Source organism: Columba livia, chromosome 2 (assembly GCF_036013475.1).
Source record: "Columba livia isolate bColLiv1 breed racing homer chromosome 2, bColLiv1.pat.W.v2, whole genome shotgun sequence".
NCBI lineage: Eukaryota > Metazoa > Chordata > Aves > Columbiformes > Columbidae > Columba > Columba livia.
Window position 1 is genome coordinate 112700427 of NC_088603.1, and position 17417 is coordinate 112717843.

The 17417-nt window shown below is 36.6% G+C and overlaps 1 protein-coding gene across 3 annotated transcripts in view; it reads right to left on the minus strand.

The window, feature by feature from the left end:
- The window catches only part of ESCO1 (establishment of sister chromatid cohesion N-acetyltransferase 1), a 33796-nt gene that overhangs the window by 1108 nt on the left and 15271 nt on the right, over positions 1-17417 (minus strand). For 2 of the 3 annotated variants that reach the window (XM_065053305.1, XM_005498369.4), the window contains exons 8-11: positions 13662-13793; positions 5958-6047; positions 3429-3572; positions 2367-2554 (exon numbers count right to left, since the gene is read on the minus strand). In XM_065053305.1, the coding sequence (XP_064909377.1) occupies positions 2367-2554; positions 3429-3572; positions 5958-6047; positions 13662-13793 (554 nt within the window). Of the gene's footprint in view, positions 1-2366; positions 2555-3428; positions 3573-5957; positions 6048-6628; positions 6752-13661; positions 13794-17417 lie in introns of all 3 variants that reach the window. The other variant, XR_010470492.1, reaches the window with a different exon arrangement.

Below are 17417 nucleotides of genomic sequence, written 5' to 3' on the forward strand. Positions count from 1 at the left end.
ACTGTATATGAAGTATCACCTTCCAAAGGGCAAAGAGAATCACTCGTTCCAGAAGGGTTTTGGAACATTTTGGTATTTTAGAAGAATGCTCACATAGAGCAATTGCTTTGAGTTGCATCAAGTGTTCAGTATCGGAGTTTAAACCAAAATTTCAATTCATTCCAACTATTTCTTCATAGAAAATAGACTGCTAGGACTATGACTGCAATCACGGGCTACAAACAAGTTTGGGTGTTTACAGAGGGGCTGAAAGGACCTGATGAAATTTGAAGTTCCTGGTTCAAAAATAAAGCAAACACATTTGACATTTAGATGAGAGCACATCTTGGATTAATTTAGAACATCTAAGAACACAGCTGTAAGGCATAATTCAAAAGTTTTATACGCTTTCAGTGGTAGGTATTTGAAAAGAAAGATTCTATTTGCTTAACATCTTCATGAAAATACTTTATGTATGTTTTATTCTGATTTGAAGGAAGAGCAGAGAATCAAGGGATACCATTGCACTTTTCTGGATGGCTATGTGAGCAAATCTCAGGCCTTAAGATGTCAATCAGGGGAAGGAGGAGGCAATGGTTCTCCTTGGAAACAGAAGCTCCCATTGAAATGAAGTTTTAAAATTCCTATAAAATAAACATACAGGCACTTGCAGAGCAAGTGTCAACTTCAATCACATTGACATATTCATTAAATCTTGAGGAAGCGACAATATGAACAAAGTCCTTTTTAATTATGACCAAGTTTTATTCCCTTCTCTTTACTGTATTTAGGAAGATGATTTTCAAGATTCTTGAGACTGCCTGAGCAGGTTTTTGTGACTTCAGGTCAGCTGTGAAAGCTCCAGTGAAACGGGGCAGACATTCTTAAAATGGACTCAAACACCTGCTAGGATGCCTTCACCATTTTGGAGCCGGGATTGAGCTGGCTACCAGAATCACCCCATTCAAACTACCCCTTGCTACGAAAAACGTTTAGACATCTAGGTTAGGACTGGCAGCTGAGCAGACCTAACTGCTCACGGCCATCGAAAAGCAAGTCTCACTCCTTTCCTTTGCCTTCTACAACTTTCTGGGCTCCCTTGTTTCCCCCAACTCTAGAGCTCACCAGACCCTTCTGCAAACTGCCTGAGCATCAGAACAACACGAAGCTCTTTTTGCTGAACCTGTGTTTACTAATATAGCAATGGGCTAATGGAAGGTCAAACAAGCACGAGAGAACAGAAAAGGTACAACGCAGCACAGTTAGGCCCCCAAAAAACATTAAAATTTATTCTAAAGATCCTTTAGAGCTGGAACTGACGGAGCATCTCCAGCACTGCTTTGGGGAAGAAATCTTTCCTTTAGAAATAGTTTATAGGAAGCTACCAAATACACAATTTAAAAAACATTGGGTAAAAATGTAACTAAATAATAAAGTTAATAATGCTTATCTGAATAAAACCTTACAGTTGGTAGTTCAGACAGAACGTGATCTGATAGGAACTTTCTAACTGCTTCACCAGCCAGGCCAGATGCTCTACAGAGCTCTGCCAGGCCCTCCAAATCCCCAAGGGGGCGAGGACTGGCACCCAGGAGTACCTGTGCCACAGGCTCCAACAAAATGGGGCCAGCCAGGCACCCAGCACACACCTGACAGCCCAGTGGTAGTAAAATGTGGGTAGTTCTTGGCATTTTTCAGAGCAGCATTTAAACTTCTGGGAAATGTCACTGGAAAAAACCTAAGGTCTGGAGATTCAACATTTTTAACATTTATCTAAACAGTAAAATGGATGCTGGAGTCCTTTTCTGGATGTAGCACTTGGCACTCAGCTGAACACACTCATCACTACCTACTAAAGCTCCATGGAAATTGAAAATATCTCATAAGGCTCAGGGAACCACAGCAAAGCAAAAAAAAATTAAAAAAAAATAAATGAAGTACAGTTGGAAGCCACCACACTATATCAAATAGTTTGGTGCACTCGTTTTTTGTCCTTTCCCCCTTTCTACCTTTAAGGAATGGACATTTGGCCAACAATTAGGTTTCAGTCCTTACCACTTGGGTAGTCTCACACGTTAACCAAAGACAGTCTCATTTCCTTCACTCGTAATTACCTCAGAGGAATTTACCCAGGCCCACTGGCAGTCTGCTACGGTGACTCATTGCAACTGCACATAGCAGGAGATTTCTGTTAAAGACAAGCTACTGCAGAACACCGACGTTATCGAACTCCAAATAATACTGGAACTGTCAACTGTGCTCAAATCTACATCCCCCAATACCAACGGCAGCTTAGAAAATACAAGCTTGAGACACACAAAGCAACCAACGTCTTGGGCTGAGTTCTGTCTAAAACACAGGTAACCAAGGAACTTCTTTTACATTACCTAAGACACTCTATCATCCGAGAAGCGATCTTCTTCCGACGCATCATGCTGAATACCCATATTCGACTAATCCCACAAATAGCAGGTTCTGGAGAAGTTGAACAGCACCATGCTTTCTGTCTTTCAAATATGACTTTCTCATTTTCTGAACTGACTTCTGGAACCTTCTCCTCTATCACTCTGTAGCCCTGCAGGTGATGGAAAAAAATACTTATCACTTTATAAAAGCATCACTAATGACTGAACAAAATAATTATTGTGTAACTTATTTCAGTTAAATGCACTTGCTTGCTAAAACGCCTTACCAAAAAGTCTGCATATTGGTGCCTCATTTAATTTCTCTTAACAGTTTTGAAATTGGAATAGAGGATGAAAGATTAAACCAAAAATGCCTCTAAAGATTATCTGATATAAAAATAACACCACCAAGTAATCTAATTCTTATTATCACCTATATTAGAGTGTTTGCATCAATTTCTCTGCCTTTGACAAAGGTTGTTTTGCTTCTTGTCTGCTACTCCCAAGGGAAGACAGAAAAAAAACAGTTTACAAGGGAACTGCAGCTGGCAGTTCAACTTCTTGTCCTGCTCTCCACTGCACAGTTCTGCCCGCTGCTTCTGGTCACTGGGGAGCTTGTTTGACCCCTGGGTGATTCAACTCAATCCTACAGTATACCCACCTTTTCATCGGAGTTAAGATTTCTGCCAGGCAGGGTGTTAAACCTGCTTGTCAAGAAGGAAAGAGGAGGGCCAGGGCTAGAAGAGCAGAGGAAGAAAAAATTCCACCCTTTGTCTATAGGAAGTGCTCCGATGAGCAGGTCGGAGCCAAGCACGACACCATACATGTGCCTCAGCTCGGTGTCAGCTAAGCAAAAATGAACAGCCACATTTCAGCATGGCCCACCACCAAAAGTCTTTTCGTCTCTGGAAAAGGCACACATGGAATACTTATTTGCTAAATGGCTAGACTTAAACTCTCAGGTAATTCTATAGTTTCAGAATGTCTGAAGGACACGGTCGCTAAGCACTGACAGAAACTGCCTTTCTCCACTTCATTACTTACCCACTGGATATGTTCTGCAATCAAACAGCCGATAACTTTTTTGTCATTAGAAATAAAAAGAAGAGTTTTTGTTCTAGAGTAACACATGAGCGGAGTTTGCTGAAATCCTAAGTCATTGTCTACCATTTCTCTAATTTCTTCGACCTGTCAAAATAAGTTTGAATGATGTATAAGAAACATGTAAATATACATTTGTATAAATATACATTAAAAAAATACAGATTTACAAAATTGCACTGAGGTATCTAGAACACTGAAAGCTGTTCCAGAAGTTAAGGATTATCCTAAGGAACCACATAAGTGTTCCTCAAACAATACTCGGCTGGAAACAGGAAGAGTAGAGACCTCTAAGTCAGCTTCCAGTAAGTCCAAACATCAGGTAGACCAAGGCAAATAGAGAATGCAGCTTTAAGTGTGGACTCTGATATTCTTACAAGTAAATGAGATCTATGCCAGAAGTTAAACCAGCTTCGTTGAAGGTTTTCTGTCCGTTATTTTTAAAGTCTTGAAAGAACCAATCCATTTAGGGTTTAGAGCAGATGATTGCAAGCACAGTGCCAAGCCAGCTAGAAAATGTATGTGTTCATAACTGCCACCTCTTTCCTTAAGTTTTCCACTTTTCCATTAGCCTTGCAAAGAGTAAGTGAAACTAAAACCAAAACTGTTTGATATTAGCAAGTTTAGAAGAATATATATAAACTCCAACATGAACGTAAATAAAAGCTTAAGCATGAGCTGAGATTTTACCGGGGGATTACTGTACCTACAGCTGGGCACTGGAGTAGCCTTTATCAACCCATCACTTGTTAGAAACAGAAATAAGGTGGCTTCTCCTATGTGGTACATTAAATGGCATTAGCTTAATGCATTTTGTAGTAACATTAGTAAAGCAAAACTAGAATTACTGATGCTATGAATACATAAAGCTAATACTGATCAAAAGAAAATTGTGTTAAAAATGCTTTTAAAATAACTTTTCTAAGGCACGGTATCAGTTACTCTCTGCTTTCTCATCTAACCTTCAGTTACGAGTCTTTTAATGACAAGTCCAATTAGCCAATTTGAAACACTACATAACCATTCTTGAAGTCAGCCATCCACAGTGGTGACAGCTGTAGATTCTCTCAACTTCAACCACACAGAACTACAGAGAACTCCATCCTAAATGACTCAATTTGATGCAGTCCTCCTTTCCTCTGCTCCACTTGGGTATTTTAAGTAATATTTTCTTCAGGATTTTAGTAAAAAATTAATGTGCAATGAAGGCACCAAAATTAAGATAATACCACCAGAGAAACAAAACTTTTAAAATAAACTTATCTGAATGAAATACTGCAAAAAGAAAACTTGTAGTTTCATTTCAATTTGGTAACTTTAAAAAAGTTATGTTAGTCTATCTAAAGAAAACCCACTACAGTCACACACAGCATCAGAAAGAGCTGATCTGGCCCTCAGTTCAGCCTCCACAGTCCCTCCCAACCTCAGCTGTTCTGTGATCCTGTGACTGCGGTACTGTAAAAAAAAGTACCTACTGGTCACAGCAAATCCCTGGTGAAACAGAACAATGCCACGCTACTGAAAAAAAGCAGATGCAATGACATACTAAGATGTATGAACACAGGCTAGCCAGCAAGACAGCAAAGTACCTGCTGCTCTAAGGCTCCACTAGTGTACTGTGCTCAGTTTTAGATGAAGAGTTTCAAGAGGTGCAAGACATGGCACAAATAGAAATGATCTAGAGGAGAGTATGATTATGATCAGAGGTCTATAAAACATTATTTAGGAGTATAAACTAAAACCCAGCACATCCCATCAATCTCCTTCAGGTGAAACAATGAGAGCTTGTTCAGGTGCAAAAAAGCTGTTCCAAAAAGAAAAAGAAGGATGTTTTCTACAGCTATGGCAGTATGATTTGCACTAACAAGCATAAATTACAGTATGGAGATTCTGTTGGATGTTTAGGGAAAATCTCCTAATGTTATGGAGAGTGAAGCACTGTAACAGAGCCTGAAGGGGTCATAAAAACCTTCAGTGGTAGAAGCTTTAGAAAGTTGTCAGATCCATGATAACCAGAGATGATCCTGCTTTGGACACGGGAATGGACTACAGGACTTCGAGGCTGCTTTCTAAATAAATCTGGTTTTATCCAAAAATCATTTAGTAAATGTTGCCATATTCATGCTGTGTAATAATGTTAATACATTTCAGTTTGTTTAAATATAGTAGGAAGTTTTATTACATGAAATATCTGCTGGATTTCTAGCAAGTATATTTTAAAAATATAAAAATATCAGTTGGTCGATGCTTTTCCCACTCCTGCCTAGAATCATCCTCTCCAGGAGGAGAGCAGCAGTGCTTAAGAGTCAGATGTCCAATCTGTTTGTGGAGAAAGCTACAGAACCACTGAAGTTTCGAGTCTAACTTCAGCTGCTCCCACATAAATTATATAACTTTCTATGAACATTCTCATTACTCATACTGAAATATCAAACAATGTAAGATATACAAGTCCAGTCCTTTTCTCCATACCTTTTTAAGTGCATACTTTGGGTCATCAGGAAGAACCATTATTATCTTTCCATCAGGATATTCAGCCAAAATTCTCTCCTTTTTCCAACCCTAAATAAAACAAACACTTATCTAAATACCATACACAAGATGTACTTTTACAAACAAAAATTGCACATTATTGTTCTAGACACTGAACTTATGCAGAGACTTCACACTATTTAGCAGCTGCTTTGCTAGACAAGGAAACTTCAGCTAGCTTTTAAAAACGAGCACAACATATAAAATATTTTATTTATACAATAGCCTATCTATATCTAGAAACAATTTGTGAAAGTGTCTTATAATTCCCAACTAGATCTTTCCCCCCAGGACTGCAGTGCAAACTGAATTTTACAACAGAAGTAGCAGACTTGGCTCACGTAACTGATTTCCAAACCTAGTTAATACTTATTTTCCAAAGTCCAGTGAATGGGAAAAACCCTAAGTTTTAATAAAGTATTTCTTTTTAACATAGTTACCTCCACAAATACACACTCAGATTTAAAGTTTGGCATGCGAAAGACCTCCAGGAGGTTCTAAGTGAACTGATTGGCATGCAGTTGCCCAAAATGTAAGGAATAGTTTATTTTGTTACTGATCATAACTGTTAAAGCCACAAGAAGGATACTAGAAAAAAATGTTATAACTACCTTCTAAGAATCTAATGGGGAAGGAGGCTACGTTGTGTGTATCTGAAGTATAAACATACTCAAAAAAATAGAGGTAATTAACTCTTCTTCAGATCCACACTCGTGGTGAATAATGAGCAGTACCTGCATGGAAAAAAACAAAACAAAAAAGCCACTTAAATCTAGTAAGATGGGACTGGTAGATATTAAAACTCAAGTTGCTTTGATGGGACCTAAAAATACTGAATGCAGAAGTAACTTCAGCCACTAGAAAGGCTGATGTACAAGTCTTACTCAAAGCAACTTTAAATAAAAAAGCCTTTGAAGAAACAATATTGATGGAATAATTCTCATTGAAATCTGTGCCTTCCCACAAAATAACGTTCAACTAAAGACCAAACAATGGAATTTGGCATTGAACGAATGCCATATATACTACCACAAAAAATGACAAACTTAAGTGTTACAATACTTGATCTGTATCTCATTTTAATCATGCTGATTTTACTCCCTTACCCCAAACAAGACATGAAGAGAACAATCTTTTAGAAATGTATCTACTTGCTGGTAGCCCTGGAACTATTTAAGGGTGAGTTTAGTACCCAGCATGGCAATGGCTGCAACACATACACCATTTCAATCCTGTGTGTTTTTCTTCTCAGTAGTAGTTGCACTAAATACAAACACAAATGAAGATCCTATTTGGATTTTTATATATTACGGTCTGAACACAAAGGACAGGAAACAGCAATATCATAATATTCAGGTAAGCAGAAAAGTGCAGTTTGTGGGACTGCGATACAACTTTTGAGACTGTTAGGAAAGGTTTTCAAAACATTCAGGCAAGGATTACTCCTCTCCAACCTCAAACACCATCCTTTCTCAATTTTTTGTCTTTTGCTGCCTTTTGGCTGGCTGTTTGCCCTGCAAAAGTTTTCCATAATCTATTTTAAACCAACTGTGACCACCCCTCAGCAGATAAATTCAATGTGTTTCATAATCCTGCCATTAAAGCATCCAGAATGTTGCAGGCCTAATGAAGAAAATTCAACTCTAAATTTTAGGTTAAGGTACTCTGTTAACGTAATAGCCAAGTATTTCAAACAAAATGAAATCTGATGGAAGAAAATGTTTCTGAACAGCTTACTGCTGTTATACTTTTAAGCAATGGTATATTAGTAGCAATCTAAAAATAATTCCGTAAAAATGCAATAATTGACTCTCTAATACTTAGAGCTTATTATTTTTGCTACTGCCTACCTATTAATTTTCTTAAGTAATTAGTACAATATGAGGACTGATCATATTTACAGGAGGGGGAGTTTCAATTGAAGCATTTTGGAATTTGTTCAGAAATAAATCTTTTGGATAAAGCTTTCCAAAAATCTTCTGCAAATCCTAAGCTCATCCAAGATTTTTAGTGCATTTGGTTTACATCAGAGAAAACATTTTAAAGCCATATTCCTTTGTTACTGAAGCAGCTCTATGAATTTCCTAAGTGAAATGTTAGATTTTCTTTAAGTATCTGCATCTCCAGTATCCTTATTGTTCAGTCTTAGTAAGGAATGAATTGTGCTTCCTTTAAACCAGACCTATGGAAGCAATGCACAAGAGGGGTCACAGCTCTTTCCTATCCTAACATTAAAGGCGTTAAAGAAAATATGCTATAGCTTCAACTGAGACTGATCCTACGAGATAGATATCTACAACACACAAAATACACCTTAGTACCAGTATCTTGCATGTGGTCTGAAGACGACTTCCCTTAACACACCTATTAATGTGGAGTTTCTAGCAAAATCACAGTATTTTAGTGCTATTAAAACATCTTGCAGACTGTTGTATTTTGTTTTAATCACTGTGAACTAAAGGACTCCACTCAGGCAGATGGCAAGAACAACTTCCTATAGTAAGTAACAAAAGCATTATGTCTGCAATGCACTTTACAACATTGTACTGCAATGTCAGAAAATTTGCTTTTCCTTTCCTTTTATTTGACATTACTTAAGGGCATTACAGCTTTTTTACTGTTGAATGAGATGTCCAAGGATTCATATATGTTGCTTGTGATGACCCAAGAGGTTAAAAGGAAAGCTATTATTCACACCAGGACACAGGTTCTGCAAGGCCTGGAGTAAAAGAACATGATTATACCTCTTCTCCCTGATACTGGAAGTCAAAACTCAACAACACATGACCTATAGGCAGCAGCAGCAAGGCACATACGGCCTCATCACCCCAGCTGGGCAGACTGGTGCTGTACAGAGCCCCACTGGTGGGTGACAACTCGCAATACCCTCCACGTTATGGCTACTTATCCCACAGGTATCTGTCATCTTTTGAGAACATAAGGCAACTCTGCAATGAACAGTTACCTCATTTTTAATCTTCCTCTAACTTTTCTTCCCAATTCAAACAAGATTTAAGTTTGCCTTTTTTTTGAATTATTTATTTCTTCTGTAATCCTGTTGCCATTGCACCTTAATAAGCAAGCAGAAGCAATCTAGATGAGCAGTCACTGCTACACCATGAAAAAGTAATATGAACGGTAGGTACGAACACACTGCGTAGTGCATTGCTTTCACTGGATACTATATATGTATTTAATGAATGATGTATACAACTGGAAAGATGGCTCCAACATTAATGACATTGTAGCTGAAGTGTTCAGCTCTCGATTTCACAAAAACTATGTTCTGCTTATAGTTTAAATAATATCTGATGTAGATTTTCCTTTGAAAGCCCAACTTAGAAGAAACAATGAACTGCTTCCCATGCATTTCCTTGCATTTTAGAAGTTCTTATGTAAGAATAGGAAATGGGACAGCAAACCTGGTATTTTTCTATATAAGTGAATTCTGGCTTGCCTGTGCTCCCTATTTCACAAATGAATACAAATACGTGAAAATCAGTGGTGTTTTCTTCTTTTACTTTTTTTTCCTCAAAAATATTGAGGTATGAGAAAGATACGCTTAATACTGTATAATTCTTGTTCTTTACTAAGAAAAACACTAATGAAATCTTCCCCTAGTAATCAAGTTCAGTATGAAATTTTGGGCACTTTTATCCTTGATAATTTGTAGCTGAGAAGTGGGCTTACTGCATTCTTCTTCTCCACTTCCTTCATCAAATTACAGATATTCTGCCTCTCTCCTATGACTGTAATATGGAGAAATAAGTTTTGACTGTAGAAAACATTAACACCCTCGGATGTAATTACTAAATACTGCCTTCTGTTAAAACTAAGATTATTACAGATGATAGCTAATGGTAAGAACTTGGTTTGAAATACTAAGTTTTACATTGTACAGATGTATCACTTTTGGAACTAATGCAAATCAAGACAACCATGAAATCTTTCTAAGGTGACATGAAGTTCATCATCACCTTCAATCCCAATTCTATTAACATAAAGTTCCAATAAATCAAACATTGTCCTTTTTTTTTTTTATCTGAAAATCTTAAGAACCTCACAGATGGGCTTGGTTGCAATTACAGAAAAATAGCTACTTAAAACTTAGCAGATTAGACATTTGCCCAAATAACAGCTTCTTCTACTTTCTTCAGCTCAAGATATTCTTAATGAAGATTATGAGTTTGAAGTAAAAACACATTAACTGCCTTCACATCAGGCACCTGAAACCAACTGAAGCATTTGGTTCTGCAACTTAAAAACATAATTAAAAACAATGTCTTGCTCTTAGAAAGAACTTTTCAGGAATACTAAATTGATACTATGTGGTATCACAGAGAGGATACATAATCGATATCATGTGGTATCACAGCTAGAGGACTTTATAAAACTGAACCACAGATCCATTCCAAAGTTATCCATCCCCCTGGAGTTAACGACTTGATGGACGTGTCATCACTCAATGCACACACATGCTAGAAGGGTGTATTTCTTTCTGGAGACTTTCAGATGTCTGAAACCAGAAGAATAGTGAGACAGATTCCTACACAGGCCTGCAGTAGAGGCCATCTCTCATGTTAGGCTCTTCCTGCTCCAGTACTATCCTTGACCACCTTTACTTACATGCTTATTCAATTTGCACACTTCTGTTAACAGCAAATGGCAGCCTTCAGAAAACCCCTGTCTGTCCTTGCCAATCTTCTGCTCCCAAATACAGAAAATGTCATTAAACTTGCTAAACCTTCCCTCCACACAAGGCCTGCAATTTCCTTATTTTATCTAGCAGCCATCCATGACAAAACAGGTATTCCAATTTAGCCTGTCCTACTTCAGGGGCATCATGGAATTTCTAGACACCTAAAAATAAATTTGTACTAAAAGAAACAAGATAGGCCTTAAAAAACAAAACACCAACCAAACAAAACACAGCACAAAACAACAACGAAACAACAACCACACACACACAAAGAAAATTACATTTTTTTGAAGATAGTAAATAATTTATTGTTTCCATGCAAACTATCTTCTGGCTACTCAGTATTTTTAAAAAACCCACAAAGCAGCTGCAAGTAGGTGAGCAAGACCCTAACAATAAAGTGCATTTTCACAGTTCACAGCAAGAAGCTCTAGCATGATAATGAATATAGGCTTTCTTTGTATGTGAAATAAACTACCAATAGAACCAACTGCTATGCACATGGAAAGAAACACTCAAAAGGGAGAAAAAATGAGAAAAGTCTCAAGTCAGGCTAGGACTGCATCATGTGGCATGAAGAATGTGAATGACCAGAGAATGAAAAAGTGCTTCTAAGGTACCTTAGAATGGCCTCCAAATCAACAATAATGCCCAATAAATTAACTGCATAACAAAGAATATCTGGAGAGCTAATAAAGTAACATACCAAGGTGACCAAGAACAGAAAGTCTAACCAAGAAGTTACCAAGACTTTCCCTAGCATATTTTTTTTAATCTCATGATGCTACTGTCCAGTTAACACTTTCTGTCATGAAAAGGAATGTAGTCACAGTTTCAACACAGTAACTACATATAAATATCTAGAAACAAGCACATCACACCTCCAAGCCAAACTCCCAACAATCCCCGCAAGAACTAAGATAACTAGCAATCGTTCTTCTAGTATTTCTGGATGACTAAGAATGAACAAGTAGAGACCTGGTGTGCTAATAAACTTCCAAGAGGGCTTACCTAAAATTCAAATTACTTTCTAAGAGGCGGTAAAGATGTTTTTGTCACGGACACTACTATACAATCACCTAAGAACCACTATGGGTCAAATGTGTTAGAGACTTATCTGTTTAGCATGGCAAAAGTTACTTGCCCATGCAGAAAACAGAGCAACAATCAAATTATTGTGATAAAAACAAATATCAGAGGAGAATTTAAAGACTCACAAGACTCCTTCCTTTGCCTCTTACTCTACAGTTTCTTTTCTAGAATAACCATCTAAATCATCACTCTATAACCGTCTACAATGTCACAAAACATAACTAGAGTCTTAAACGATTTCAGAGATAGAACTATTTACTCACTGAATTGACAATACAAATAATTTGAGTACGCATTGTGTGAAGCTTAAAAAGATTACCAGCAACTGAGAAAATAATAGTGAAAGTTTTTCTCAAATTAAAAGCATATCTAACTTTATACATAGTTATTTACATCTGGTTTAGGGCAGTCAGCTCTTTCATTTTTATGTTAATGATGTTATTATTCTGGACATACGTACAAGTGAGAAAATTCGTCTCTTTCAACCTCCAAAATATTCCAACTTCAGTGCAGCTTCCTACCTACATGACCATAGCAGCTTTAAGTAACTACTGAACTCATGTGCCAGCTTCTGTCCAAAAGAACTAATGCCATCTTCTGTAAATTTTGATTGTAATAATTCTGTAAATTATGTCTTGGGTAACATTCAAGATCTGAAAGTACTTGAGGTGAGGGGCTGAAGGGGGTGGCCCAGAAAGGACAAATAGGAATAAAATCACAGAATAGTTGGGTTGGAAAGGACCTCTGGATATCACCTAGTCCAAAACAAGGAAACACATTATATAATGCCATTATAATGTACTGCATTCCAGCAGATTTTCTGACCAGTCTCACATTATAATGTAGCTCATGTATATCAGAAGAGATCATCCAAGATGTCTCGTTTATTCAGCAAAAACCAACCAAGAACAGAACAGATACCAGGACAATTTACCAGATAGTTTCAAACACTTCAGCTATGAAGATGTATCTTTATATTTGCAAACACTGGGATAAAATTGAGCTTGAGGTTTAAGAGTAGCCCAACAGCCATTTGGTGCCTACATGAAATGAAATGGTGGCCTCAGTTCAGTTATCCTGGAGGTCTTATCTACTCGAGTGTAGAGTACTGAAGGTAACATGTGTGATAAAGAAAATAGACTTTGTGGATTCTGTTCTGGATTTCAGACATTTGAACAGGTATTTCCTATAAGTTTTGTAATATCAGCTACTGTGAAGTAGCTGATTTTACAATATACTTTAAATTGCACAGAATTTTTCAAATCTAAGCTTTAATATGGAAGATAGATACAGCACATATAATGAAGGAATAATACTTTGGACTTTAAATACAAAAATTACCATCACATTATCAATTCAGTAAAGTTTCAATATACAGTATAGTTTTAATAAAATTGTATCAGCTGGATTCCTAGGCAGTCTCTCTTCAAATTACACATAATTAAGAAAAAGTAATTTAGAAGTCATCTAAGATTGCACAATCAAAAAACCAGTACAATCAGCTCTTCATCTGACTATTAAGCCAACCATTGCAAATACCAGTTGTACTGAAAGCTGTATTTAGCTTTTTCAGAACAGTGACATTCTTTTGTCATTCTACCACCAACCTCATCCACTCCAAGATTAAGGAATTGTAACAGAAAAAATGCAACAGCAATGAAACACCACTATCTTACTAAATATTTTTATACATTACATATAACCTCTCTACCATGGCTCTTAAAGCATTTACTTCCCAAAGTGGATTATTTATGGCCTACTGTGACACTAATCTATTAAAATATTACTTAATGTAATACATATTGTAACTACTACACAGCAAATATGTCTTTAAAAAGATAAAGTTTTCTTACCACATATTTTACAGCACTTATGAACTGGTTATGAAATAGCAGATGTTGGGTTTCATCCTCTGGATTTGATGCAGTGTAAAGCATTCCACAAATATTACAGGAAATAGCACCAAATCTCTTCTGTCCTGCATCCTATAAAAAGAAAAAAAAAAAAAAAAAGAGAGAAAGAGAGAAAAAAGAAAAGTATTTGTCAATTGTGAGCACAGTAAATACAGTTCAACAGAACCTTCATCTAATCAGACATGCCCTTTGTAACTTCTCTTCTGGAAACTCAACACAGAGGCTAGAATGGAGTGAAATGGGAGAAAACAAGAAGAGAATCTAGAATTCCATCTTTCAAAAACCCAAGCAGACTCAAAAGGCACAAGCATCAATCACAGAGCAAACTCTACTTAACACTAAAATTAGCTCCCCCCATTATGTTTTGAACTTCTATTTTATGAAATACAAAGAACAGCTAATTCTTCCTTTGTTACCCTATTTGCAATAAATATGGTCATCTTCCAGAAAGAAAATTCCCACATCCAGCCCCATGCTATTTGGTTTTCCCTACAGTTCTGCTGCTTTGTGTCTTTTGTTTGTGAGCTGCTCCAAAGCAAGCCAAAGGTGAACCATTTTCCTGAATGTTTGGAAGGATATTATAAAAAACAAAAGTTATGGAAATAATAATTATTTAAGATCAGCAATACATCTGCAGTAGGTGATTGCTACCTTTTAGGTTTTTATGAAAACCAAATATTTTGAGGCAATCAAATAGCATTATGGTTTTTTAGTCCTTTCTTCGCTGATTAAAAACCTCATTTAATATACTCTCAGAACTTAAGTCTTAGCTCTTCATTGGAAACACCTAATTATGATGTTTGACATGCTATCTTAACTGCGTGGGGTTCATAACTTATTTTCACACACTGGATAGCACCTACAAATGGAAGATCGAACCATTTAACCCATGACCCTTTAGTTTATACTCCTACTCTATAACCAAGAATTACCAAATTAAGAGCACTACCAGTACCTATTGCTTTGCTACTTATTCATTAAAACAGTGTTATTAATTTGGAGGTATGATCACATTAAGGAGTTGGTGCCTAATAGTGAAGTGTCAGGTACAGGGGGTGCCTTTTGCAAAGAGAAAGAAAATACCACTTAGATTGAAGTCTCTGGACAGAGACGTGTAGTTTAAGTTATGGCTTAATGTTCTAATACTTTATTTTCTTTTATGTAAGCAGCAATAAATGTCAGTTTTAATCTATTTTAACATATATCACAAGTAATAAACAAAAAGTTATTTTATACTCATAGGATACTATATAAGCAAAAGACAACTTGAGGATGTTTTTTTAAAGGAAATTGATCTGTGTACACAAATTGAAGGTGCACAACTTGCAAGAAAACAGTTCACCTAAATTTACTTTTGTTTTCTAAGAGCTGAAAATATTCATAGTGAAAAAGCCAACTTTACAGAAGAAAGGACTTTGCAACACAGCAAAAGTGTTTACGAATCACTCAGTCTTCCAAGTACTTCTAAGAGCTAGATGACAGCTCAGTTCTCCACACAACAGTAAATTGTATCACGCAGTCATTAGTGAAATCTAAAATGTAGGTATCAGTTTCTTCCCAAGAAGAGACTAAAGGTGCAACTGGCCAGATGAACTCAGAGTTCCACTTTTCTTTAGGGCACACATATGGAAATCAGCCAAAAGAAAACAGCTGAATTCGAGAAGCCACTGCTTTAATAGTACTTCAATTTATACATTCCTACTGTATACAGAAGGAGAAACAGGAGTACATTAATTTTCTGAAGGAAAAAGGAAAGATGAACCCTGAAGTTAGATTTGCAAAGTCAGAATAAGATGAGGTTTCTGAAGGTATAAAAATCCAACACATTTTACCTGCAGACTTCCTTTAATACAGCAATGTAGTTCAAAACAAAGTACCCACCTGGCCACCAAAACATACTGCATTTCAAGGGTTTATACATGAAAGATGTAAAAGGGCCGTTCAGCAGGAAGGATGATGTATGGCGATTATCTTAAGATGAACCAATCAAACCAAACTTATTAATTCCTATTTTGAAAATGGATAACATATCCCCTATATCTAGGGTATGGTAAGTGAAGAAGAAGTCTATTTTCATGCTTGGAATATACTTCAAAAAATAAGTCATGTAAATGAGAAAAATCAGCTACATAAACAACTTTGAAAATACTTGGTACGTATCAGTACTGAAGTAAGTCTCATGAAACATTTTCTGTTCAAACAATCAAGAAGCTAAAGGTATTTAAGCTAAAATAGCTACTAGCTTACCACCAAAAATATCAAGAAAAAAAAATCCTAGCTACGTAGGAACTAATAAAAAAATCTGGGGCAACAATATCCTCAAAATTGTCAGGCTTCCTAACTTATCCATCTTGCCTTGTCCATACAGATGCTGTTTTGCAAGTGTCCAGGGAACAGATAATTTCCCTGGAATAGCACTGCCCTGTTGTATTTTACAGTCTGACTTGCTTGGATATTGCTGGTATTGTGGGTTTGTTTTTTAAAGATTTCATTGATATTAGTATTTTTACGTGCATCCAGTTGTATCAGTAGGCTACACACAGAGGTTAGTATTAAAAATCTGTTACGCAAATTATCAGAAAAAACACACTGTAGTATCTAAAGCAATCTTATAAACGCTGTAGCCCTAACAAATGCTGACTGTGTTTTTTAGCAAACACTTTACAGTATCCTGAGGGTCATAAAGAACACAGCCTTTTTGTGTAACTGAAGTACTATTTCAAATCCATACCACAGTACATAACGCTTCAGGAAAAAAAAAATCCAGTACAGACTACAACTACCAAAAAAACAAAAACAAAAAAACCAAACAGGACATGCAAAACAAAGTCAGGAATTATGAAGAATGCATAGAATGCGTTTTTGTACTTTAACAAAACATCTACAGGATCTATTTTTAACCTGATGTCACTGCATAAGCAAAAGTGGAAAGGGCATGCATCAAGAGGGAAAAAGTGCTCCCAAACAAAAATACTGCATTAAAGGTTGCCAGACCTTCCTAATGTGGAGGGAGGAAGAACAAAAAACAAAAACAACCCAAGAACACCTTATGCATTACACATTAGAGTAAATAAAAACTTAAAACTGGAATTTTGGAGGGGGGGAAAAAAAAAATATATATATATATATCTTCTCAGCGAACATCACATACTGGGTACTGGAGAATAAACTGCTGACTTGTCACAACTAGAAAAAGATGGAAGAGGTTCGACTCTCAGAACTTACAGAAATGTTTTTCAGAACAATATTTAGAAAATGTGGGGTTACAGGCAGAAAAATGTGTTACTCTGTTTAAAAATAAACGCAATTTTCTACACAGTAACAACAAAGAGCAAGAATACTTTTATTTCCTAATCAAATTCTGCATGTGTAGATGGCAATTAAGCATTCCTGACATCTCAGGCAATCCTCATTAACATAAGCACGGGATAGACGAGATCCACTGTTTCAAGGCTAACTGCAACTGAACATTGTGACATGTTGCCTTAATCTCCAGAAGGGTTTCTTAATTCTGTGTTAGACAGAAAGAAAAGTCTTACCAACATCTTCTTTGAGAAGGTGCATGTCTGCTGATCCTCCATATGTGGAATAAGGAGCCCTGCAAGCAAAAAAGGCATTTGGTGCCTCTGTAGGAGATGAAAAGGGGCCCCCTTTTTTTTTTTTCTTTTTTTTTAAATATTTTCTCTCTTCAGGCAC